Below are 27,337 nucleotides of genomic sequence, written 5' to 3' on the forward strand. Positions count from 1 at the left end.
TATAGCTGAGGCCTACATTCAGATCACTCCACAGTGACAGGGACCCAAATTCTCTCTTGTTGTTGCTATTTTCAACATATGATCCTCATCTCTTAGTCCAAAGTGGCTGCTTTAGCTCCTGTCATTACATCTGCATTCTAGCTAGTAGGACATACAGAAGGGGAAGTGGAATATGCCATTTCCTTATAGGGCATAACCAGAAGTTATAACATTACTTCATTCATCCCTCATTGGCTATAATGAAGTCACAAGGGCATTTTTAGGTGACAGAAAGACCAGGAAATGACTTGAGCTGGATGGCCCTAGACTAGGGGTTTAATTACCAAAGGAAGGAGGATTCATTTAGCAGTCCCTGTTATACCCTCCGGTTTCCATGAAGATAAGCTGAGCTCTGAAGACATAAAACCCCGAATTTCAATGGCTCAACACAAGTAAGGTATATTTCTCACTTGCCTTTGATGTGGGTGGGCAGAGAGAACCCTGCTCATCACTGTCACTCAGGGAGGAAAGCCGATGGAGGTTCTTTCTGAATGCAGTGAAAGGAGTGTGTGGCAAATTGGACTCTGATTCTTAAAGGGTTCCATGTGGAAGTGACGTATCATCTTCCATTGGCCAGAGTAAATTCCACGGTCATGGCAAACCTGGGGTTTGTGGGTACATAGACAAGCAGGGGAAGGGTGATAAGTAGCAGTGGCCACTACCCTTCATTCATGTGCCTGTATTTTGTTCTTTGGTTTTCCTCATCCTGCTCCTCAGCCACTTTGGCCTGTAGTTACAGATCTGAATGAGATTATATGAAAGGACATATACTAGGTTGTTAATAAGTGGGGAAGCCAAGCCAAAAAAAAAAAAAAAAGAGAGAGAGAGAGAAACAAACAAACAAACCAAAAAAATCCCAAACCTATAAGAAAGCATGTTTATAATCACAATTTTGCATTTATACAAGATTATGTATATGTGCAGTTTATGCTTAAATTTAATAAAATAATAAAGGAAAGAAAAAATTTAAATATAAACTCATTTACCAAATGTAACAAAATAGTAGTAAAAAAATTGTACCATATTAACCACATAGTAGTATCAGGTTTAAGTTTGGATGCACATTACAAAAAAAACCTAAAAGAACCACAAACTTAACAAGATAAAACTTAATTTTTTTTCTCCCACTGAAACAGATCTAGAAGTGGGCCAGCCAGAACTTGACTGGATTTCGTCTCCAAGGTCACCTCCTTGTCCAACATGACTACAAGTATTCTAGCCATCACACTTGAAATCTAGACAGCAGTTAAGAAGAAGGTGGGGGAGTTCTTGCTGTGGCACAGTGGGTTAAGAATCCGACTGCAGTGGCTTTGATTGCCACAGAGATTTCGGTTTAATCTCCAGCCTGGTACAGTGGGTTAAAGGATCTGATGTTGCCATAGATGCAGTAGTGTAGGTTGAAGCTATGGCTTGGATTCAGTCCCTGGCCTGGGAATTTCCATATGCCATGGATGCAGCCATAAAATTAAAAAAAAAAGAAAAAGAAAAGGAAGAAAAAGAAGAAGGTGGGGAAGGCAAAGACACACATTTCTCAGCTGAATCAGCTCCTTTAAAGCAGTCTTCCAGGGAGTTCCCGTCGTGGCTCGGTGGTTGACGAATCCGACTAGGAACCATGAGGTTGCGGGTTCGGTCCCTGCCCTTGCTTAGTGGGTTCATGATCCGGCGTTGCCGTGAGCTGTGGTGTAGGTTGCAGACTCGGCTCGGATCCCGCGTTGCTGTGGCTCTTGCGTAGGCTGGTGGCTACAGCTCCGATTTGACCCCTAGCCTGGGAGCCTCCATGTGCCTCGGGAGCGGCCCAAGAAATAGCAAAAGAAAGAAAAATAAATAAATAAATAAATAAATAAATAAATAAAGCAGTCTTCCAAGAAATTCTTCTTATACTTCTGCTTATATCACAAAGTCACCCATTTATAACTAACAGCAAAGGAGGTTGAGAAATTCAGTCTTTTAGCTACTGGGCACGTTGCTATATAACAAAACATATTCTGTTTTTTGTTTGTTTGTTTGTTTGTTGTTTTTTGTTTTTTTTTGGTCTTTTTGCTATTTCTTTGGGCCGCTCCCGCGGCATATGGAGGTTCCCAGGCTAGGGGTCTAATTGGAGCTGTAGATTAGAGCCATAGCAATTCAGGATCCGAGCCCAGTCTGTGACCAACACCACAGCTCACGGCAATGCCAGATCCTTATAACACTGAACAAGGGCAGGGATCGAACCCGCAACCTCATGGTTCCTAGTTGGATTCGTTAACCACTGCACCACGACGGGAACTCCCATATTCTGTTTTTAAGGAAAGACAGAGAATAGATAATTTTGTAGGCAGCTACCAGCCCCTGCCTCAAAGACACAAAACTTGTCTGGATCAAGCAGGCTGAACCACAGTGCGGCAGTCAGGAGAAAGGTGGTAGGAGTGAGAAACCAACTAGATAGATCTGACTTGTGATTCCAAAAAAAAAAAAAAAAAGACAAAGGTTTCACTGAGATCTCCTGAATTCTGTATTGGAGATTATACATGTTACATGGCAAAGCTCCTGGGCTAGGGGAGAAACTGGAGCTGTAGCTGCTGGCCTACACCACGGCCACAGCAATGCCAGATCTGAGCAGTGTCTGCAACCTATACCACAGTTCCCGACAAATGCCGGATCCTTAACCCGTGGATCGAGGCCAGGGGTCGAACCTGCGTCCTCATGGATGCTAGTTGGGTTCATTACTGCTGAGACACAACAGGAATTCCCAAAACTTCTTTTAAAAATCTGCTTTTCCAGCTCAGTTCCTAAATCTCTCTCAATACCTCGGCTTCTTCAATATCTTGTCCTTATTACCTCACACTCAGACCTACCTGTCCTGCCCTCCTTACTTCCGTTAACATCCCTTCTCCATCCAGTCCACCAGCATCCAACAAGATCCAATGCCAAGGCCTAAACAAGCACTTTTTAGAAGCAGGTAGGAACACAATGACTAGTTCTACTTTAATATTTTTTTTTGTTCTTGATCAAGGTCATCTGCAGGAAGAGATGTCTTGGGATAGGTAGAGTTCCTTTTCCTCTAAAATCCCAACCAAGAATGTAACTTCCTTGAGGCCGGAGATGGTGGTGTTCACCTTTATATCCACAAGGTTTAGCAGTACAGCTATTCAGTGAAAGTACATAGAATGAAAGAACAAGAAAAGAGAGGAAGGGGCAGGCTTCTCTTTCTCTCTCTTTTTTGCATGTATCAGGGCCATTCTGAATGTGGATGAAACTGGGTATAATCAAGGCATGGTATACAGGGACATGGGTGCAGGTGATAGGGGACTGGGATCAGGGAGGGTGGGTCTAGAGCCACAGGAAGCTGAAAGAGCTAGATGGGGAAACCAGAAAGAAACAAGGCAGAAAGAGCACACCTTTTTAATGCCAACTGCCCCAGATGACTTGAATTTCCCACCACTTTCTCTCCCTACCTCCTTTGCTCTAATTCTCTATCTTTAGTTATTCAGAAGGGCTAGCATCATCACCACACCCTCCCCGCCCCTGCCATAAGAAGACTTGGCAATGACCCAACTGTTTCAGAGAGTGGTTTGTCAACACCCTCTGTGTATGTCACATTCACAAGTTATTATTGTTATTGTTTTAGAAGTTTCTAGCATCTGCGTCAAATGATGTATAAAATAGTCTCTGCCTGTCCTTATAGAAGTTGCTATGCAGGGAGAGTGACTGTTCCGTTACAGAAAAATGTAGTAAATGCTAAGAAAGGAAAAAATATGGAGTATTTGAAGAGCACAGAAGGGGGGCACTTACCCAGTCTTGGGGATATGAGAGGAGCTTTCCAGAAATGGAGTCTAAGACCCAAAGGATGTGAGTGATAGAAAACTCAAAACGACAGCAGCTTACAAAGGTGGATTACTTCCCTTTCCTATAAAAATCCTTAAGTGGGCATCCAACAGTGTCATTGGGCTCCATGGTGTTATACTCCTTCTATTTTATTACGTGGTCAGGTATGCCCTTAGTCTCATGGTTGCCTCATGGTTCAGGATGACTATTCTAGCTCCAGCCATCACACCCATGTTCCAAGTTCTGACACAGTACCAGTAAGTGGAAGGATTGCTGAGTATAAACTCAAGACAATCCATCTTTGTTTTCTAATGTTTTACCCCCAAAAGTAATAAAATACAGGATTAAAAAGTATATAGCACAAAAGGGCTTATAACTAAAGGTTAAAGTCATCTGCCCTGGCCCTCCACACCCCTTGGAAAGAGTTTCAACCCAGCTTTCCAGAAGCTGTTGTCAATGGGAGTCACTCTGACATCATATTCAAAGTGAAATAAATGTTTGCAAAACCAGCCATGGCATCTCTCAAAAGCGGTACTGGTGTCTCAAGATGGGTCAAATAGCTGAGACTGCCTTCCTCACTGATCTCTCCTGTACTCTAAAAGGTGACCATTCATTGGAGAACAGTGATCACCTGACCCAATGGTCGTTAATTCATAGGCTGCCTGACAGCCTTTGAGGAGGCAAGAAAGTAAATTCTGCCCACTTGGAGCAATGGGGATTATCTTAGCCAATCAGATCCGTTCTCTCTAGCATTTGAAATAGAAAATTTGGGACTATCTGCAGAAAGGAAAAGAACAGAGTCAAATTAGGAGAATGAGGCCTTGAATATTGCTGTTCCTGGCACTACCATCACCCCTGGATTTTATTGTTATGTGACACAATAATTTCCGCTTTGCAGAAGCTGCTTTGAATTGGATTTCTGTCACTAGCAACGATGGTCTTAATTCAACATCTAATAAGGTTTTGAATTGGGGTGGCACGGTTTCCTTGGTCTATGGCAGCTCTCCTCCTGAGGTCCTATTTTTACAAAGCTGCAATAACAGACGCTGTTGGGAGGCCAAACAGGTAATGGACTTCGTCTCCAGGCCTGGTTGTCTGTCCAGTACAAGCTGCCAAGGTAAGAGAGAGGTAGTAGTGTCAGGACCTTGCTTCACGAGACATCAGCCTTGTAATTCTGGGCAAGTGAGGATGTATAAGGCCGTCTGTTATTTTATTTTAGTCCACACAGAATGGACTAAATGTAACCTACGGCCCTGGGAAACAGGTTACTTTTGGGGAAACTACTCAGAGTTGTTTTCAGGACCCTGCCATATTGGCAGGAGACTGCTTCTTGCGAGGGGACACCTAGGGCTGTGATCCCTCTAGTCTGCGTTGGGGTTCCGCAGTCTGATCTCAGACATCTAAGGAGTCCCATCGGTGCTGGGATTCCATTCTTATCCTTTCGGGGCTCTTTTGATCCGCTTTAGCGGCTTTCCCAAGGCCGAGCTCGGTTAAATCTAGGGGATCCTCTAGCAACTGCCAGCAAAGTCATTGGACTCCTGCGCAGGCGCACTCGCTCAGGGCCGTCTGGGTTCCGCCCAAAGGGCGGCCCCTTCTGGGGGCGGGGCAATGGTCTGCGGGGGGCGGGGCCGGGCGTCCACTGCGCGCGGGTGTGGTCTCGTGGGCCCTGTCGTGGGTGTGGTCCCGGCTGGCAGCGAGTGTATATGTGTTGGGGGCGGGGGTGCGGTATCGTGGTGACTTTGAGGCCCGCAGCGCGCCCGACGTGTTGCCGGACGAGTGGCTTGGCCTCGCTCCCAGCGTCCGGACGTTGGAGGGGGGGGGGTCACATCCGGCGGGGAGGGGGCGGGCCTCCTGGACCCCGGAAGTGTGGACTCGGGCGGCGATTTAACCCGCGACGGCGGTGGCGGCGGCCGCGGTAGGGGTAGGTGAGCTGGGGCCCGGGGAGGGGCAAGGATGGGGATGGGGGCGGCGCTGGCAATCGCTCCCAGCTCACCCCCGCCTGCCCGCCTCACTCCGGCAGAAGCTGGTGATTGGGCGCAAGGGGCGCGTGACTCCCGCTGAGAGCTGGCGCCCCGGCCCCTCGCAGTGGGAGGGCGGGAGGGAGCGAAAGAGGCGCTGCCCGAGCTCCCCGCGCAGGTTGCGCCTCCAGCCCCGCCCCGCCCCCTTCCTCGTACTTGAGCGTCTTGCTGGTCACCAGTCTGGTGACGTTAGAACAGGTTTACCCGTTGTGCAGGTGGGGAAACAGGCCTAAGAGTGGGATCTGACTTGCCAGCGGGAGTGCCGCTTAGTGGGTTCTGAGGGGCGCTCAGGTCTTTAACTCCCTGGCCTATGTCATTTCTCCAGGGCAGTGAGAATGTGGCTTTTCAGCCTTGGGGTCGTTCTTATCCTTTATTCTGGACCTGGACTTAGACTGCTCAGCATCACTGACCAGTGCATAGTCCTGCACCTGCTGGGTGCAAAGGGCATTGGTGTGTGTGTATCTCCAGTATGTACCTGGTTCTCCTGAGATCAGAGAGCAGTGGTGTGTGTGTGTGTGTGTTTATTGGCAGAGTTGACTCTACACCTCAGGGTTTCAGCCCCTGAGACGAGTAAGTGCTTTCTCAGCTACACACTGTCTAGGCTCACTCCCCCTGGAGTGTCCACCCTTAGCTCTGGAAACTTCACAGAAGCACTTCCTTTCACTTCAGTATCCCAGTAATACCATTGCTGATTCAGCCCTTTTCCACCGTCTTCATTGGCTCCTTGCCTCTTTTCCAGGAGTCCTATTTCCTACTGGTGCAGCCAGGATGCTGCCACCGGGCTCTCGGGTCTGTGATGGTCAGCCCTAGAGCTTGAGGTGGTGGTGACAAGGATTTGGGAAGGAAAGACTTTCTTTGGCTATTGTCCAAAGCCGAGACCCTGCACAGGCCTGAACTCTGATTCTGGATAGAACCGAAGACTTGGGATGAGACACTGCACCCTGAAGTGAGGGTTCTTGGCAGTCATAGTGCCCAGAAAAGCTTTTATTCCTAGATTATCTTAGAAGTCTGGCTTGGTGCCTTTGTAATTTCCATTAGGTAGAAAAATTTCATTATAGACTTCATCTGGGCGGCTTTTGGTGGCTGTTTTTTGTTTTGTTTTGTTTTTTCCTAAGGTAGCAGTAGATCTGATTTCTTGTTTGGTTGCCATGTGCCAGGGGTTTTGTGAACATACTGGATTCTAGGAACACTTCAAGGTAGGTGGTGAGCCCATTCTGCAGGTGAAGTGAGTTGCAGAGATGTTAGGTAGGATCCCACTACCAATAAGTGGCCAAGTTGATTTTTAACCTATTTGTCTTATTTCAAAGCTTATTTGCTGGATGTTAAGAATCAACTGGGAGTTCCTTTTGTTGCTCAGTGGGTTAAGAACCTGACATAGTGCCGGTGAGGCCGTGGGTTTAATCCCTGGCCTCATTACTGGGTTAAGGATCTGGCCTTTCAGAAAGGTGTGACATAGGTTGAAGATGTGGCTCAGATCCCATGTGGCTGTGGCATAGGCTGGCAGCTGCAGCTACGATTCAACACCTACCTTGGGAACTTCATATGCCACAACTGTGGCCCTAAAAAGAAAAAAAGAAAAAAAAAAATAAAGAATCATATGTGATCCTTGCTGAAAACACAGAGCCAGAGTTCCTGCTGTGACGTGACAGTTTAAGGATCCAGCATTGTCTCTGTAGTGGTGCAGGTTTGATCCCCGGCCCAGTGCAGTAGGTGTTGCTGCAGCTGTGGTGTAAATTGAAGCTGTGGCTCGGATTAGAAAAGAAAAAATACAGAAGAAAAAAAAAAAATCCCACTTCTGGAGATTCTTGCTTAGACTCTGGAGAGGGACCCAGGAATTTGTATTTTTAACACTTGCTTTGGGTGATTCTTATTGGGAAGCACTGCTTTAAGCAGTCTAGATTTGCTGAGCTTGGAAGTAAAATTATTTCAAGGAATTCTTGTTATCTGTTTGCTTATTGCTGTGAAATTTGCTAATCTATAAATTTGCTGTTAAAAGGGTATTGGGATAACTAGCTGGATGAATCATCTCTGGATACTGTTGGCCAGCCTAGTAGGGTTTTTCCAGACTGACCAAATCAGCTCAGAAAAGACCTTGTTTTAATCTGATTGGCTCTCTGTTCAGGAGTTGTTTCAGTTTCTCCCCTGGGTCTGGAGTTTTCAGAAGGTTTCAGTTTGTTCCCAAATAGATGCTCTCTAACAGAGAGATCTCTGTAAAGGCAATAGTCTCTGAGGTTTTGGGAGCTTGAAGGGCATGTTTATTTAGCAGGTTTTTCTTCCACTGCATCTTTCTCCCGTTTCACTGATGTATGTGAAATATTTGAGCAAATACCAAACAGGTTTGTCATGATTTAGTTGGGGCTGACAAGTAGAGTCCCTGAGGCTTAGGATGGTCCAGAGAGGGGGAGGAGAGATTGAACCAGGAAGGTTAAACAGATAACCCAGGTTAGGTATGCCTAGCATTGAGGACATGTAAGTATTTTTAATTATGCTGCTAATTTATCTGCTTCCTCCTGGGCAGAATTACAAGTAGTAAAAGAGGCAAAGTCAGCATTATAGTATTACTTTTTCATCTTCTGTCCAGTGAACATTGATTTCTAGTTTAATTTCTTTGTAAACAAAGGATGTGCTTTGCTTGATTTGAATTGTGCTAATTTACTGAGACTTGTTTTATGGCCCAGCGTATGGTCTATCTTGGTAAGTGTTCTGTGAGCACTTGAGAAGACTATGTTTTCTGCTCCTGTTGAGTGAATTGATCTATAAATTTCAGTTAGGTCAAGTTGGTTGGTAGCACTGTTCAAGTCTTCTGTGTTCTTACTACTTTTCTATCTTCTTGTCTTATTAGTTATTGAAAAAGGGGCCTTGAAACTTCTGGCTATGATTGTGGATTTGTCAGTTTCTCATTATAGTTTTATCAGTTTTTGCTTCGTGTGTTTTTTAAGTTCTGTTCCATACATAAACATTTTAGGGTGTTATGTTCTTTAAGTGAATTGACCTCCTTTATCATAAATGACCCTTTTAATCCCTGGTAATATTTTTTTTGCTCCAAAATCTGCTTTGTCCCCTTGGTCTTAATACAGCCAATCCAACTTACAAAAAAATTAGTGCTAGAGGATTGATATCCAGAATATTTAAAGAACTGCAACTCAACAATGAAAAAACAAACAACCTGATTAAAACGGGCAAAGGACATGATAGACATTTCTTCAAAGGAGATGTACAAATGACCAGTAGGCACTTGAAGACTCTCAGCATCATTAGTCATTAGGAAAATGTGAATCAAAATGGCAACGAGATGCCACTTCACACTCATTAGAATAACTGTTATCCAAGGAGTTCCCATTGGTGATAGTAATGAACCCAACTGGTATCCATGAGGACACGGGTTTGATTCCTGGCCTTGCTCAGTGGGTTAAAGATCCGATGTCGCCATGAGCTCTGGTGTAGGTTGCAGATGTGGCTTGGATCCCACGTTGCTGTGGCTGTGGCCTAGGCCAGCAGCTGTTGCTCCAATTTGACCCCTAGCCTTCCACCTGATGCATGCAGCCCTAAAAAGCAAACAAACAAACAAACAGCAACAACAACAAAACCCAGAAATTTTGGCAAAGATGTGGAGAAATTGGAATCTTTATTTGTGTTGCTGGAGGGAATGGAAAATGTGCAGCTGCTCTGGAAAACAGTATGGCAGTTCCTCAAAAAATTAAAGAGAATTACCATGTGATGTAGCAATTCCAATTCTGGAGATATACCCTAAGGAAGTATAAGTAGAGACTCAAAATGGTTATTTGTACACCAGTGTTTCTGGCAGCTTTATTCACAATAATCAGAAGGTAGAAGCAACCCAAGTGTTTCCACTGATGGATGAATGGATAAACAAAATGTGGTACATGCATGCAATAGAATATTATTCAGCTTTAAAAAGGAAGGGAAATTGGACACATGTTACAACATGAATGAAACTTGAAGAAATAACGCTAAATGACACAAGTCAATCACAAAAGGACAAATGTTGCATGACTCCTCTTTTGTAAGCTTTCTGGAGTAGTTAAATTCATAGAGGCTGAAAGAAGAATGGTGGTTGCCAAGGGCTGGTGGATGGAAGGAGTGAGAGTGAATGTTTAGTGGGTGCAGAATTTCAGTTTGGGATAATGAAAGCGTTCTGGAGGTATGATGGTGATGTTTGTATAGCAGGGTGAATGTACTGATGCCACAAAACTACACTTAAAATGATGCGTTTTATGTATGTTTTAACACAATTTTTAAAATGGATAGGGATTAAAACAATTAGTGTTAATATGGTATATTTCTTTACAGTCTTTTACTGTTGAACTATTTGTGTCTTTAAAGTGGGTTTCTTGAAGGCAGCATATAGATGAGCTTTGCATTTTGTAAAATCCAGCCTTACAGTTTCTGCCTTTTAATTGGGATGTTTAGATCATTTACATTTAATGTGATTAGTAGTGTAGTTGGGTTTAACCCTCAGGGTCCTTTTGCTTCAACATCTTGCTCCAGATGATGCATTTTATTTTAACATGAGCATGTCATCTGAGATGTTTCCCTTGCAGTTCCCGCTGACAGTGTTCTCTGAGTCCAAGATGTGCCCAGGTGGGCCATCCTGTCAGAGGCTCCTCAGCAGGGTGCAGTCACCTGAGGGGCAGGCCTTGATTCTGAGGCACACAGGGTACTGGGATCTGGCAGTCTCCATTTCTGCTCTGGAGCACGGCATTTGGAGACTCTGCCAGCATTTGGGGACTCTGCCAGTGTCTGGGGCCCAGGCTATGTCTCTGATCTGAGTTTATGTCTAGAAGGTTAATGACCGTAGGTGGGTTTAACTCTACCATCTTGCTATTTGTTTTCAGTCTTTCCCATGTTCTTTCTTCCCATTTCCCTTTTTTTCCTAATCTCTGGGATTGAGTAATTTTTATGATTCCATTTTATTTCTTTTGTTAGTTTATTGGCTGTAACTCTTTTAAGTGGTTGCTTTGAGATTCATAGTATGCATTTTTAACTTGTCACAGTCTATCATCAAGTGATATTATATCACTTTATATATAGTATAAGAACCTTCAATAGTATACCCTCATTTCCTCCTTCCTGGCCTTTATCCTGTTGTGATCACATATTTCACTTCTACATATATTATAATCTCACAATACACTGTTACTATTTTGTTACTGTTTGTGCTTTGAACAGTCAATTGTTTTGTGAAGAGATTAAAAAGAAAAGCTCTTTTTTTTTTAAATTTACGTTTGTCATTTCCAGTGATTTTATTCTTCTCTGAGATCCAGATTTTCATTTTGTTTTGCATTTCTTCTGATTTGAAGATTTAAAAAAATTGTGTTTATTGCAACGGTCTGTTGGTGATGAATTCTTTTAGCTTTTGGATGTCTGAGAATGTCTTTATTTTGTCTTCGTTTTTGCAAGATTTTTTCCCTGGGTATAGAATTCGAAGTCAGTTATTTTTCTTTCAGCATTTTAGGATGTGATTCTGGTGTCTTCCAGCTTGTGTTGTTTCATATAAGTAATCTGCTGTCATTCTTATTTTTGTTCTTCTGTTTTATGTGTCTTTTTTCCTTCTGGCTATTTGTCTTTTATTACAGATTTAAATAATTTAATTATAATATGCATTAGTGTAGTTTTCATATTTCTTGTGCTTGGGGTTAATTGAGTTTTTGGACTTGTGGGTTTAAAGTTTTCATCAAATTTGGAAAATCTTTTGGTAGTAATTCTTCAGCTATTTTCTCTGTTCGTCCCTCTTCTTTGGGGACTCCAGGTACATGTATTTTAGGATGTTTAAAGTCATTCCACAGTTCTCTCCGATGCTCAGTTTTTACTCCCTGGTCTTGTGTGTGTGTGTGCACGTGCGCACGTGCATCTTGCATGATTGCTATTGCTGTTTCTTCAGGTTCACTGATCTTTTCTTCTGTAGTGTCTAATCTGCTGTTATTCCCATTCAGTATACTTTTTATCTCAGACATTTGTGATTTCCATTTCTAGAAGTTTGATTTGGGTGTTTTTTTATCTTTTTCATGTCTTTACCTAACATGCTCTATCTTCTTTAGCTTCTTGACTATATAGAATGTGGCTGCAGTAACCATTTTTGGGTCCTTGCCTGCTAATTCTCTTGTCTGTTTTTTGGAGTCTCTTTCTATTGATTGATATTTTTCCTCATTATGGATCATATTTTCTTGCTTTTTTGTACGTCTAGTAATTTTTGATTGGATGTCAAATGTTGCAAAATTTACTGTGTTGGATGCTGGATATTTTTGACTTCTGTAAATATTCTTGGCATTGTTTGAGGACACTGTTAAGTTACTTGGAAACAGTTTGCTCCTTTGAAGCCTTTGTTAGCTGGGAAAGATCAGCCTTTAGACCAGGCTACTACTAGTACCCTCTTCAGTACCCTACTGATGGCCTGTGAGCTATGAGGTATTTCCACTGGTCGCTGGGGACACAAATTATTCTGGGCTCAATCTGAGGTCCAAAGATTGTTTCCTCTAATCCTGACCAGTATTGTCAACAGTCCATTGAAAAGAGGTGAACTTACTGCCAATTTCCATAGTTTCTCTGTGTAATTCTTTCCTCTCTGGTGTTTGACCCTGTAAACTCTGGCTTCCTTGGCCTCCCTAGAGTTCTGCCTCTCTCTTCGCAACTTGAGGAGACTGTTGGGCTTTGCCTGGGTACCCTCTCCCTGTGCCATGGCCTGCAGATTCTCTCTAGACAGTAAGTTGGGGCAACTGTAGAGCCCACATCCTTTGCTCCCCCATCTCAGGAATCAGTCCTCTGGTGCCTGATGTCCAGTGTCTGAAAACTGTTGTTTCATTGATTTTTGTCTCATTTGTAGTTGTTTGAGGCAGGAGAGTAAATCTGGTCCATGTTCCTCTTAAGTTTGCCAAAAAGTCGAGGTCCCTGTGCAGTCAGCACTCACTGAGCGTCTCCTGTGGCTGGGTGTTGACCTAGGTGCTGGGTTGCGGACGTGAGTGAGCTGTGTGCTGGGCTTTGGGGAGCTCCCAAGACTTATAGATGTGGAATATTTATCAGTGACCAGAGCATGTTGTTTGCTCTGGGACTAGTAGGTAAAACAGAGTGTCAGGGTGGAGTCCACAGCCCATGGGGGAAGGGAGAGGGGGCCTAGCTGGAAGGTGCTTGGGGGCCTGCTGGTGCAGGGCCCTGTATGCCAAGCCAAGGAGCACAAGATTTTGGATGTGATATCAAAGTACTGTTGGTTTTTTTTTTGTTGTTGTTGTTGTTTGGGGGTTTGAGGAGGGGAAGGTTTTAAACAAGATGTGAGGGCTCTGATTGGCTGCTCTCTCTAGAGATTACTGGGGAATATGGAAGAGGGCTGGAGAGGGCTGAGTCTGTTTGAACTTGGTGGGCAGCTGCTGGAGAGGCTGGACATTCTGCATCAGGATGGAAATGAGTCCAGAACTCAGCGTGGACACTGGAATGGCATTGCCACCTCTCACCTGTTTGATGATGGCCTTTGAAGATTCATGCCCCAGTCAAGAGTAGATTTGAGGAAGCTCTGGCCTGGTTTTTCTTTTTCTGTGGATGCACTGTTACCCTCAGAACATCTACCTGCCTCTCCTGGACCCAGAAGTTTGTAGGGTCAGACATCACTGGCAAGGGTAGGGCCTAAAGTTGCCCCACTTTATGCCAGCCTAGGGTGGCTCCAGATCAGTGAGAAGAGCAAATCTCATCCTGTTGGACTTTGAGCAGACACCCTTGAGTGACTGCATACAGACTCTTGGTTATTTGCCTTGCCTGAGTGTGTCTTTGGCTTGATCTTAATCTTGATCCTTCCTTAAGGGAGGCTGAACCTGTTTGTTCAGCTTGATCTGCAGATTAGAAAGTGTGGGGTAGGGTGGAGGACTGACAGCTGCAGAGTGAGATCCTTTCTGAGTCATCTTAACAGTTGGGACAGATGGGAACAAACAGGAGTTCAATGGGAAGTAGCTTAGGATTGTTTTCTTTTCAAGTCAGAGCCAGGGACCAGACAGGAAGAGGCTTCTCTAAGTGGCGGGGTTGGGGTTTACTGTGAGCAAGTTGATTAGATGCTTATTAGGTGACCTGCTTATTAGATGACCTATTTCTTGACCATGGTGTTAACTGAAGTTGAATGCTGTTGATCTGAATTACATTCTCTCTGTTCGCTAATGTGGTCTCTGGAGGAATCTGAAGTTCTGTCTCTTTAGTGTCCACGTGGGGAAGGGCTTGAGTTGCAGAGGTAGGAGTGTGCTGAGTGGGTGGGTGAGCTCAGCCACAGTGATGAGAATGACGACCTTTATTGAGCCTGGCTTGAGAGCTGGGTGTTAGACTTCCGGCCACTCACTCTTTTCATCCTTCTAAAAGTCGTGTGTTACAGAAGAGACAGAGGTATGGAGAGATGAAGTAACCGGCCTCTGCCTTTCCTTGCTTCCTCTCCCACCCCCACGTGTTCTGTGAGTACCACATAGCACTTACTGCTGCGGAACAACCCCCCCCCCCACCCGGCTGGGGAGGCTTCACAGCTGGAGAAGGGGGGCTTGGGCAAGGGAGGGGCAGGGAGGGCTGGGATCTGCCAAGGGGAAGAGCTCTGGCAGTGGTTTTCCAGCTGCCTTCTGGGGAGATGCTTGGGGGCCCCCTTGAGGTCAAGGAGAAGACTGAGCTGGGTGAATAGGGCTCTCCCGCTACCCATTTGCCCAGAGCATGGCCTCTGTGATCTGTTCTTTGTGCTGGGGGGTTCTGATGCTTTGTTCGGGGGAAAAAAAATATATTCTCCTTTTTTATTTTTTACTATCTTAATTTATATTTTATTTATTTATTTTGCATTTTAGGGCCGCACCCATGACATATGGAGCTTTCCCAGGCCAGGGGTTTAATCGGAGCTACAGCTGCCAGCCTACACCACAGCCACAGCAATGCAGGATCCAAGCTGCATCTGCAACCTACACCACAGCTCCAGGCAACACCGGGTCCTTAACCCACTGAGCCAGGCCAGGGATCAAACCCGCAACCTCATGGTTCCTAGTTGGATTCGTTTCTGTTGTGCCACGATGGGAACTCCTGTTCTCCTTTTTTTTAAAAAAAAGTTGAAGAAGTTTAGGAAAATGACAGGAGTGGGCACACCAGGCAGATGGGAGAAGAGGATGGAGATGGCATATGTCCTGACAGCATGTCAGGCTGTGCGTAGACTGCTCCTAGTGGGGGGTGGGGTGGCGATAAGCAGGGGACAGAGGGAGGGGAGAGATGGCTGGCTTCAGGGAAAATGCAGTTGGAAGTAGAGTTTTCTTAAAAAAAATTCATCCAGAGATGCCTGGCACCTGGGTGGTGGGAAGACCCATTTGGAGTTTGTGGAAAGGCAGTGATGTCTGCACCTAAAAGACATTGGAGCAGTGACGAGAGAAAACCTGGTGATGGGGCAGAGCGTATAAATTAGGAGTTTGGGATTGACACATACACACTACGCTGTATAAACTAGGTAAAGCACCTACTGTATAGCACAGGGAACAAACTCGCTGTCTTAAAATAACCTAGAATGGGAAAGCATCTGAAAAAGTGTGTGTGTATGTTCCATGTATGTATCTGAGTGACTCTGATGGGCACCTGAAGCTAACGCAACATCATAAATAAACTATACTTCAGTTTTAGAAAATGGTTAGGAGAAGCCCCAACAACCTGGCCACGGACGTCAGAGGTGAGGAGACCTGGAGGGTTAGACGTGAGGGCGAGAAGCCGAGGGCTCCTGTGGGAACGGAGGTCGAGAGGGAATCTAGTTTGGGGAGAGAGAAGGAGGATGAGGGTTCCCCCCCCCCCATCGCCCGCACTCGGCCCCATAAATGGCTCCTCATTCCTGCATCCTTTCTCTTGGGGCCCGGCCTCCAGGGAAAGAGGGGTCAGATGGGGTCATGCAGTGGACCCGAGGAGCACTCCGTCATGTAAATTTTACTGTAAAGATGACAGTTTCCTTCAAAAAGCCTTGTCCTGAGAGATTGTACACCCCCCCTCCCCAATAGATGTATGGCCCCTCATATTTGTGGACCTTGGTTCAGATTGGTCTGCAGCCTGTTGGGGAAAGCCACACCCTTTGCACCCCTCTGGGACCTGTTCTTTCAGAGCCTCCCACATGAGCCAAGCTGGGTGCCCGGCAAGGTTAGGGCACATTTTACAACCGTAAGGGTTTTGGGTTTTTTAATTTAATTTTAATTTTAATTTTTTTTTTCTTTTTACAGCTGCACCTGCGGCATATGGACGTTCCCAAGCTAAGGGTCGAAGCCGAGCTGGAGCTGCAGCTGCGGCCTACACCACAGGGACAGCGACGGTGGATCTGAGCCACATCTGAGACCTACATCACAGGTTTCAGCAATGCCAGATTCTTAACCCCCCTGGGTGAGGCTAGGGATTGAACCCACATCCTCACAAAGGCAGTGTCGGGGCCTTAACCTGCTGAGCCACAATGGGAACTCCAGTTTTGTTTTTAAATTTTATTCGAGAATAATTGACTTACAGTGTTGTGTTAATTCCAGGTGTACAGCAAAATGAATCCACTGTACATGCACATATATCCATCCTTTTTCACAGTAGGTTTTAATAAGATGTGAGAGAGTATGAATTAATGCTCACCCCTGGCTTGGTAGTGTTCCTAGCACCTCAGGAGTTTGCTTGTGAAATCCTTATAACCACCCCCTGGTGTTGGTAGAATTAGTCCCATTTTACCAATGAGAAACAGAATGAGGAGGCTGAATAATTTGCCCAAGGTCATGTAGCTAGTAGAAGGTCGAGCTGAGGTTTAAATCCTGAATGTTGGGCTCCCGAGTCCTCAGCTCTTTCCGCTGCCTTTCCTACTGCCCTGACTATTTAGCATGGGGAGGGAGCTCCAACCCCAGTCCCAACTCCAGAAATTCCTTAGAAAGAGTGAAAACTGAAAAAGTCTCCCTTCTGGAGCTAGTATGTCCAACTTTTCGATGGAGTTTGGGGCCAGGTGAGAAACACTTACTGGTTTGGTTCGCTTTTATTAACTCCCGTGGGAGGTTAGATGACTGAACAGTCTGGTTACTTGATTGTATGGGTGGAATCACTCTGGGGAAAGAAAACTAGATCAGGTCAACACGTATTTCAACACGTATTTCCTCACTAAGCAGCAGGCTTAGGAAGGTTTCTAAGGCAACTGCAGGTGTATTTGACCTGAGGGGTGGAATGGGGCCAGTTCCTTACATCACCCGCAGACTGACTGACCTGGGCAGGTTGCCATGGTAACAGCTTCCCAAGCTACCCTAGGTAGATGTGTGAAATTTACAAGAAACCAGAGGCCTTTACCACTCTCCTTACAGTGTGATTTCAGGCTTGAAGTAGCTGGCAAGGAAGGGTTGGCTGGGCCTGGTGAGTAACTGGAGCCAGTGCCTTAGCTCCTGGTGGAGCCAGGAAACAGAAGCACCTGGCTCAGTCACAGTTCCTTGTTACGGTTCAGTAGTAGCAGTCATTTTGCTTGACTCAATCCTGAGCCTCCAGGGGTGTCAGGACTCACCTCTCATCATCAGACTGCCCCCTACAGGAGGCAGAATAACAAATACTTGTTCAGTGCTCAGGAGCTTGCAGAGCCCTCTCGGGGCCATTTGCTCGGGGCCTTAGGTACACACACTCTCCCCAAGGTGGGATTATCATCAGAGTGCCCATTTTCCAGATCAGGAAACTGAGGTTAAGGGACTTGGTCAAAGCCACACAGCTAAAGAACTGAGGGCCAAAGTGCAAACCCAGGACATCTGTCCCCAGATTCTGTGTGTTTCTCCACTGCACCCAGCCGGGGAGAGCTGGCACTGACTGTTTAGGCAGCAGCGATGGGTGAGGGGCACAGCAGGCCGCCTCGGAACTGGTTACCTTACTCTGAGCGCCCTCATGCTTAGAAAATGCTACACTGTGCTTTCAGTCTTTACTTGTTTTCTTTTTCTTTTTCTTTCTTTCTTTCTTTCTTTTTTTTTTTTTTTTCCCTGAGTTTATCCTTGCACGGAATCTGGTATGAGTTGAAGCTATTTGTTGTTGAGCTGAACAATCCTGAGAAAGTTGCTCATTGAGCAAGAGCCATCCATACCTTGTTTCTCCCCCCTCTGTTGAGGACACATCTGGAGGGCTGCCCTGAGGTCCCCACTGTGATGTCTCTGCAGCCCCCCCCTCGGGGGCCAGCGCTGCGCGTGAGAAAGGGCCCTGCCTCCGGCCTCCACCCACAGAGTGTGGTGTAGTCGCCTCTGGGCCACACTAGCATCCACTAGATCGTGTTCTCCCCGTTCGAGGTATGTGAGTTTGATTTCGTTAAGATAGGAAGTAGTGGAAAGAAGTTGAGGCCAAGAGATGGCAAGCAGCAGGGGCCACTGGCCGGAGACTTCGTGTCCCCTCACTGTGGTGTGCAGGATACCACCGCCCAGGGGCCGCACCTGCAAACCGCCCCCTCGGTTCTGGCTGGCACTGCTCCAGCTTTATCCGTCCCCACACCGTGCTTCGTGACAGAAAGTGGGCTCCAGGACACCCCTGAAATGTCTGTCACCTCGACCCTCTCGTCCCTCTCGTCCCCCTCCTCCCCCTCCTCTGTGGAGTCTGTCCCCTCACCTGTGTCTCTCATGGAGGGGATGGGTGTTGATTTCAGGTGACAAACCACAGCCCACGCTGTGTTGGTCACAACTTTGAATTGGTTCCTGAAGTTTAAAGATGGGCTGGAGCTTGTGCTTTCAGGACACGGTGTCTGACTCACCTGCCTGGCCTGGGCTTCTGTGGAGGCGAAAGCTGCAGGGGAGAGCAAAAAAAAAAAAAAAAAAAAAGGAAAGAAAGAAAAGAAAAGAAAGCTTTTTTCCTGTGAGGAAAGCTGACACATTTTCCTCTTCTTAGTGAAGGGAACACAGATTCGCACCTGCTCGCCTCCCACCTCCGTCTCGGTCTGACTTTCGGTTGGTGGTGTCACCCCCGCAGAGGTGTTGTCTCTGTACCTGTGAACGAGGCGTTGCTGCCTCCCCGCCTTCGCAGCCTTCCCCACCCCGTCTCCCCACCCCCCAGAGATGCCCCCCTCCCCACTCCTTCCTCCAGACTCACTTGTATTCACTATGATTTGCTGCGAAGTGTTCTGTTTTTTTAAAAGCAAACTGAGTTCCCAGGGAGTTAGCATCAGTCTGCACCCAAGGCTGTGTCTGGCACATAGACGGCAGTAAATATTTACTCCGTCCCTCTGTCCCCATTTATCCCTCCTCCCTTTATCTGGGACCCTGCACAGTTCTTGGCGTATAGTAACTGCTCATTAAATGTTTCTTTAGTGAAGCAGGAAGAAATGAGTGAAGGCTGAAAAAGCAGGAGAAACCATGTCCTCATAGCCCTGTGTCCTGTGTGACTCGCCCGCCAGCTGACAGCCTGGTTTTCTCCCTGCCTCTGTCTGTTTTTCTACACGCATCACCCTGAGCAGTCTGGGTACCAGCCCCTGCCAGGTCCTGGGAATACAAAGGTGAACAAGAATTCTCCTTGCCTTTTAAATTTTTTTTTGCCTGTGCCCATGGCATGTGGAAGTTCCTGGGCCAGGGACTGAACCTGTGCCACAGCAGCCACCCAGGCTGCTGCAGTGACCACGCCAGATCCTTAACCTGCTGTGCCCCAGGGAACTTCCCAAATTCTCCTTGCCTTTGCGGGGCCTGCCTCACCATAGCTCTTCTCTCCTGGTCCCCCAGACCCTGGGCAGACTCTGGGCACTGCCCAAGAATTACCCAGCATCCTCCTGGGCACCTGGAAGGGGAAGGGGGTCCAGGTCAGGGTCTGAGTGCCCAGGGGTGATGAAGTCCCTGGACTCGTCAGGCCTCCAGAAACGAAAGCCTACGGACTTGGTGCTTTAGTCTATGGACTGAATTGTTTCTTAGTCAGCTCCAGCGCACCCCCCCCCCCCCACCTTGGCCCCTGGTTCTCTACTTGGTGGCGTCCCAGGACATTGGGGCTGTCCTGAGAAGCGCTGGTTTGGATCTTTTTGCCACCATGGATGATCTGGAGGCAGAACGCTGATGGTGGCAGATGCTCAGACTTCAGGGCACCTGCTCTGTGGGTTTTGGGTAGAATATTGTCTTGATCTTTTCCATTTTCAAATTAGGGACCCAGTGAAATGCTTGCTGCTTTCAGCCTCAGGGGGACTCAGGATCAGGTGACATCTGCGGACTCCTGAAAGAAAGGCACCGCTCACTTCCAGGGGTGGTGATGCAGCCATAAATATCATAAGATGGAACCTGCCTGCTCCTCGGGCCTGTGATATTGTCGGCAGGCCAGGTGCGAGGTGCCTCCACCTGGGAGGCAGGCGCTGGGGAGCACGCAGATACTCAGTGGCTTTCATGGCCTTGTGATCTCTGCATCTCGGATGACCTTGTAACTGAACTGTCCCCTCGTCGCTCCCTCGTGTCGTTTGTGAAATCAGAATACCAGACACGGGAAGGGATTTGGGCCTCCGAGAGTTTGACGCCAACGGTTTGTAGGACCTTGGGTGATAGAGCCGTTCGCGGGACCTGGGGCAGTACCCTTCCTCTTTCTCTCTGCCCTTTGTTTCTTCTCTGAAATAGGGGTAATGATGCCCTGGGCCCACTTTACGTATCAGACTGATTATATAAATGAATGGGAGAGTATGCGAAGGCCTTTGATCTCAGAAGAAAGGAGCCGTGGGACCATCAGGGTTCCATTTTGTAAGAAAGGAAAATTGAAGGGGCTGCTTTTGGGTGTGGGACCCTGAACTCCCTATTCCAGAAGAAACGGGGACGTGTGGCTCCTAGACAAGCCTGCAGCGCCTCGTGGGGCAGGGTGAGAGGAGGCGACTGGCTGGGCAGAGCCTGGTGGAAGGCGCAGCGGGCCAAGTCAGGGCTCCTAGGTCTCTTGTCGCCATAGGCAAGTTACACGCCACTCTACCGTGATTTCACCACCCATGAACGGGGCATGGTAGAGCTGAGAGGGATGTTGAGTGAGGCTCCAGAAAAGGTGGAATTAGAAGAAAAGTTGCTGCAGCCCGCAGCCCGCTATGGCTGATCTCACCCGAAAACATGCCATATGGCAAGAGGTTCGTTTCCAGGAGTATCAAGGGCATCGGAAGCTGCGGGCTGACCTTGCGAGGTCATTCTCATGAGGGCTGGCCTGTATGAAATGGAGGTGTTTCATACCTGAAGTTCTTGAGGCATCGCAACCATGTGTGGCCTGCTTTGAAGTCTGCAATGAAAGAGAATTGACACCAGGAGAAAGGCTTTTTATGACCCGGGGCGGAGATGGTCTGTCTTCTGGATTTCGGGGCAGCCGTCTTTCCCAGTCGGAGTGGCAGAGATGGTCATCACAGATGGGCGACAAACGCCAGGTGTAAGGCTCTGGCGCAAACCAGCACATCGCCCCATGGAACAGAATTCCCTTCCCCGGCGAGGGGCCTGATCCAGGGAGAGGGTGGTCTGATGAGGAGAGCTGTGTGTTTCCTTCCTTGCCCACCTTAGGGTGAATTCTGGCAGCCTTGAAAGACTCAGGATTATCCACCCAGTGTTTTTAGCAGTGTGGTTTGCAGTAGCCAGGACATGGACGCACCCTCAGTGTCCCTCAGCAGAGGAGAGGATAAAGAAGACGTGGTACTTCGACACTATGGACTGTCACTCAGCCATAGAAAAGAAGGAATTAACGCCACTTGTAGTAACATGGATGGACCTAGAGGTTATCATGCTAAGCGAGGGAAACCAGAGAGAGAAAGACAAATACCCTATGATACCGCTTATATGTCAAATCTTAAAAAAAAAAAGATGCAGATACACTTATATACACAGCAGAAATCGACCCACAGACATAAACCAACTTAGGGAGTTCCCCTTGTGGCTCAGCGGGTTAAGAACAGAGAGTCCCTGAAGAGGCACGACAAGAATCGGGGGCTCAGTCCCTCTGTGCTCTTTCTCCTGAGTCTCCGCCGGGACCCCACAGGCACTTTCCTTCAGGTGCCCATTGCCTGGCCCGTGTAGACACAGCGATGGGGCACTCCAGGATTTAAATTCCAGATGTGCAGCCCCGTGACATCCAGCAAGCACCACCAAGTTAAGGCCACTGCAGCATCAGGACCGAGCAGCAGAACCTGAGGCTACAGTGGGGAGAGGACCCCTCCCAGGCTCTGCTGACCCCACGAGGATGTCCCTACGTCCAGCAGGCCCACCACAACGTCAGGCTTCGAGAAGGCCAGGAGAGCCACACTGCCCACAGGCCGAGTCAGGGGGGCCTGAGGGGCTGGGGCTGCCCCCCTCCCCCAACCCCCAAAGGCCTGATTTTCGTCCTGCCTCTGCAGGGACTCCCAGGACTCCTTGCCAGATCCCTTCCTCTCCTGGGGTCTTTGCTTCTCCTCTGTCAGGTGAGGCTTTGCCCACCTGAGTTCCCACAAAAAGCTGGGGGACAGTTAGGAAGCCCACAGATGCCAAACTGGCTTGACCTGGGTAGCTTAGTAACAATGGAAAGGTCATTAAAAACTGAAATTCAGTCATTATGCCAGTTGAAGTAAGAGAGAGAAAGGCAAATGCTTTTTGACTTCGCTTCTGTGTGGGATCAAAAAACACAAACAAAGGTAACAGAACAGTCACTGCAAATGGCAACATGGATGGAACTAGAGACTCTCGTCCTGAGTGAAGTAAGTCAGAAAGAGAAAGACACATACCATATGATATCACTTATATCTGGAATTGAATATACGGCACAAAGGAACCTTTCCATAGAAAAGAAACTCATGGACTTGGAGAACAGACTTGTGGTTGCCAAGGGGGAGGGGGAGGGAGTGGGGTGGACTGGGAGTCTGGGGTTAACAGATGCAAACTCTTGCCTTTGGAATGGAACAGCAATGAGATTCTGCTGTATAGCCCTGCGAACTATATCTAGTCATTTAGGATGGAGCATGATGGAGGATAATGTGAGAAAAAGAATGTATATTTGTATGTGTGACTAGGTCACTTTGCTGTACAATAGAATATTGACAGAACTCTGTAAACCAACCATAATGGAAAAAATAAAAATCATTTAAAATTTCAAAAAAGCAGTTCCCGTCGTGGTGCAGTGGAAGTAAATCTGACGAGGAACCATGAGGTTGCCGGTTCGATTCCTGGCCTCGCTCAGTGGGTTAAGGATCCGGCTTTGCCACGAGCTGTGGTGTAGGTTGCAGACGTGGCTCAGATCTTGGCGTTGCTCTGGCTGTGGTGTAGGCTGGGGGCTACAGCTCTGATTGGACCCCTAGCCTGGGAACCTCCATATGCCGTGAGTGCAGCCCTAAAAAAAAAAAAAGAAAAAAAAATTTAAAAAAATCATAGATACTGAGGACAAAGAGGTGGTTGCCAGAGGCGGGGGTGGGGTCGGGGGAGGAGAGAAATGGGTGAGGGAGACTGAGGGGTACAGACTTCCAGTTGCAAAATAAGCGAGTCGTGGGTATGAAATGTACAGTGTGGGAAGTATGGACAATAAAGCAGTACCGGCTTTGTGTGGTGACTTCCCATAACCCTGGGGCTCATTTTGAAAAGCATGGAAAAAAGTCACTCCATTGTGCAATAGGAACGAACAGTGTTGTCGGCCAATTATAGTTCAAACCTACAAATAAACTCTTAGAAAAAGAAATCAGATTTGTGGTTGGGGGGTGGTGGAGCGACAGGCAGGGGGATCAGACGAAGGCAGTCAGGGGGTACAGACTTCCCGTCATAACGATAAATCGGCCCTATGGGTGATAAATGATGAATACATCACGGTAAATATCACTGAGAACAACAATTTGTAAGATTTTACTTACAAAAATATAGTTTATAGGGAGTTCCCATGTGGCTCATCAGTAATGAACCCGACTAAGATCCATGAGGACACAGGCTTGATCCCTGGCCTTGCCCAGTGGATTAAGGATCCTGCATTGCCCTGAGCTGTGGTGTAGGTCCAAGATGCAGCTCAGATCCTGAGTTGCTGTGGGCTGTGGTGTAGAGCGGTAACTACAGCTCCGATTTGACCCCTAGCCTGGGAACTAAGGGTGTGGCCCTAAAAAGACAAAATAAGAAATTACAAAAACAGCACGCGTGTGATTGAACACCACACTGTTATATATATGAAAGTTGCCAAAGAGAGTAAATGCTAAGAGTTGCCACTACACACACACAACTTGTTTTCCTCCTTCTTTAGTTGTGTGTCTAGAGGAGTTGAGGGACAGTCACTAAACTTACGGTGATGATCATTTCATGATGCGTGTGAGTCCGCTCGTTATGCCAGAGCTCCTTCGGGGGCTCAGCGGGTGTCCGTGGGGATGTGAGTGTGGTCCCTGGCCTCGCTCAGTGGCTTAGGGGTCCAGCGATTCCACAAGCTGTGGTGTTGGTTTCAGATGTGGCTCAGATCCGGTGTCACTGTGGCTGTGGTATAGGCCCCAGCTGCAGCTCCGATTCGACCCTTAGCCCAAGAATTTCTAGGTGCCACAAGTGTGGCCATTAAAAAAAAAAAAAAAAATTGGAGTTCCTGTCACGGCGCAGCAGAAACAAATCTGACTAGGAACCATGAGGTTGCGAGTTCAATCCCCGGCCTCGCTCAGTGGGTTAAGGATCTGGCTTTGCTGTGAGCTCTGGGGCAGGTCATAGACACACCTCAGATCCTGCATTGCTGTAGGCCAGCAGCTGTAGCTCCGATTTGACCCCTGGCCTGGGAACCTCCCTATGCCGAGGATGCGGCCCTAAAAAGCAAAAAGAAAAAAAAATCATTATGCTCTATGCCTTAAACTTACACAGGGCTGTATGTCAGTTATAGCTCAATAAAACTAGAAGGAAGGGAAGGAAAAAAGAGGGAAGGAAGAACGAAAGAACCCTGGAGACCCTGAAGTGCTGGCTTGGGAGGAGGACCCAGTTCTCTGGCTTCAAACAGGGACTCAGGGCGGTTCCCGCACACATGGCGAGAAGCCACCTGGACTGGCTGAGGCCCTGCTGCTTCCTGGCCTGGGGACCTCTGGCACTTCTCAGAGCCTCGTCCTCAAGGTTGGACAGAAGCAGTCCTCGCTGTGTAACGTGGTTGGGAGGGTCTTGGTAACCTTGGCAAAGACTTAGGCAGTGCTTACTGTGTTCCAGGCACTGCTCTTTACCTGATGGAGAAGCTGAGGCATAAAGAGATCAGATAACACAGCTAGTAAGTGACAGCACCAGGCTTCAAATCCAGGGAGTCTGGCTCCAGAGTCCATTCTCCTACCATCTAGGCCAGTGGTTCTGGAAGTGTGTTCCAGGGACCCCCGGGGGGGTCTCCATGATCCTTTCAGGCTGGTCCATGAGGTCAGAACGATTTTCATAACCTAAGACATCATTTTCCTTTTTCCTCTTTCCTGAATGAGTGTGCAGGGGAGTTTTCAGAGGGTACACGGCATCCTTCTAAGAGCTAGTGTGTGTGTGTGCTTTCATATCTCTGTGTTTGAAACATTTCTCACTTCTAATTGTGACATATAAATGAAAACTCTGTTCTCTCCATAATGTCAGGAGTGACAAGTCCTGAAGTTGCCGTTGTGGCTCAGTGGCTTAAGCACCTGACATCGTGTCTGTGAGGATGCGGGTTCAATCCCTGGCCTCTCACACTGGGTTAAGGATCCGGTGTTGTCTCAAGCTGCAGTGTAGGTCACAGATGCAGCTCTGATCCCTTGTTGTTGCGGCTGTAGTGTAGGCTAGTGGCTGTGGCTCTAATTCGACCCCTAGCCTGGAAACCTCCATATGCTGCAGGTGCGGCCATTAAAAAAAAAAAAAAAAAGTGACACGTTCTTAGACTAAAAGGTGTGCCCTGGGTTCTTGAAGGAGGGAAGGGCCAAGGGCCAGGACCCGGTCTAATAGGTCTAATAGCCTGGCCAGGCGGGACCCTGAAGCGGGGGCCGGCCCAGGGGTACCTGCCTTTTCAGCCAGCATCCCCCAGGGTTCAGGTGTGCACTGACACTTGCAATTCCTTGTCTTGGAGGTGACATTCAGCCCTCAGTAGGGAACAGAAAGTAGTGGTGGCCCTGTTTGGGACGCTCTTTATCAGTAGGGTAACCATAGAATTCGTGAAACTGGGACACTTTTGAGCCCAAAAAGGGGCACTTTTAACAGCTACATCAGGGACAGGAGGCCTTCCTGGCAAATGGGGTCACGTTGTCCCTGTTTATCAGTGTCTCCCTCGCCTTTCTGGTGGCCCTGGAAGCTGCCTTCCCTTCCTGGTGCAGCCGAGGAAGTGGCCTGGGGGTCACCTTTGGCCTCAGCCGTCCCCCTGGGCCTGGGCTCCCGAGTGTCCCTTCCCACTAGCATGTCGAGCAAAGATAAAAACATGGAAACAGAGGCGCCTGTCAGCAGGAGGGAAGCGAGCCCTGGGTGTGTCAGTGCTGCCTCTTCTCCCTGGGGCTCCATCCTGGGCCTGGCTGTGCCCCGTGGGTCACACAGACATCAGCCTGTGTCCTTCTGGGCAGAGTGACGGGGCAAGACCGCTGAAACCAGCTCTTCTGTCACAGCACACGTCCTACTCGAGTCCGTGCGGTTGCCGCAGGGGCCAATTAGGCGTCGATTTTTTGTTCTCTGATGAGGACGGCCCGTGACAGTCAGTTTTTGAGGCTCACGGAGAGGCCGGTCCTTGCAGACAGTGCTGAGGGAATCCCGAGGTGGCTGGTGCCCTAAACATACCAGGCAGGTGAGCGATGGGCCGGTGAGGTCTGAGCCGGCCAAGCCCCGGTGTGTGGAGGGTGGTGCATGAAATATCAGGCTCAGACAGAAATAGCCCCCAGAGGGCATGCTGGCTCCGGGTTCACAGGCAGCCTAGGGCCAAGTTTAGACTCCATCCCTGGCTGTCTGCCTCCCCGCTCCCGCCTTTCCCATCTGCTCCCTGGGGAGTTTCTTCCAGCACCACTGCCAGGAATCGGGGTTTTGCCTCTGGCTGCAAAGGGCCTTTGCGCATCCTGCTGTTCCAGGTTTGGGGTTGGGGGTGGCTTCTTGGTCTCCCCGGAGACAGGGATGGGCAGGGGGCCGGAATGAGCCCCTCCCTGAGCCTCCCTGTGGAGTGGAAGCATCGCCGGGAAACTCCAGTCGGGCTTTGACAGATAATGACCGTGGGCTCGGGGGTCCCTTTCCCCCAGGACCCCCCCCCCGCCCCCTCCTCACTTCACAGTTGTTCTCTGTGTTCCCAGGAAAAGATGGAGACGCTGAAAGACAAGAGCCTGGAGGAGCTGGAGAAGATGCAGAATGACCAGGAGGCCATTGACCGGCTGGCCCAGGAGTCCCCTGAGGTAGAGGAAGGCTGTCATGGGGGCCAAAGATGGCAGATGGGACTGAGACCCTTCTTTTTTTTTGGCTTTTTAGGACCACACCCGCAGCATATGGAAGTTCCCAGGCTAGGGGTTGAATCAGAGCTGTAGCTGCCGGCCTACACCACAGCCGCAGCAACGTGGGATCCGAGCCACATCTGTGACCTACACCACACTCACGGAAATGCTGGATCCTTAACCCACCGAGCGAGGCCAGGGTTCCAACCCACATCCTAACGGATAT

At 48.0% G+C, this 27,337-nt stretch overlaps 1 protein-coding gene across 3 annotated transcripts in view; it reads left to right on the forward strand.

Moving 5' to 3' along the window:
• The first annotated feature begins 5,688 nt into the window (after positions 1–5,688).
• Positions 5,689–27,337, forward strand: part of VPS37C (VPS37C subunit of ESCRT-I) — a 28,805-nt gene continuing 7,156 nt past the window's right edge. Inside the window, exons 1-2 of one of the 3 annotated variants that reach the window (XM_047775604.1) lie at positions 5,689–5,764; positions 26,977–27,075. In XM_047775604.1, the coding sequence (XP_047631560.1) occupies positions 26,983–27,075 (93 nt within the window). In that variant the 5' untranslated portion in view covers positions 5,689–5,764; positions 26,977–26,982. Of the gene's footprint in view, positions 5,769–24,653; positions 24,975–26,976; positions 27,076–27,337 lie in introns of those variants that run through there. The other 2 variants (XM_047775605.1, XM_047775606.1) reach the window with 2 other exon arrangements.

Source organism: Phacochoerus africanus, chromosome 4 (assembly GCF_016906955.1).
Source record: "Phacochoerus africanus isolate WHEZ1 chromosome 4, ROS_Pafr_v1, whole genome shotgun sequence".
NCBI classification, from domain to species: Eukaryota; Metazoa; Chordata; class Mammalia; order Artiodactyla; family Suidae; genus Phacochoerus; species Phacochoerus africanus.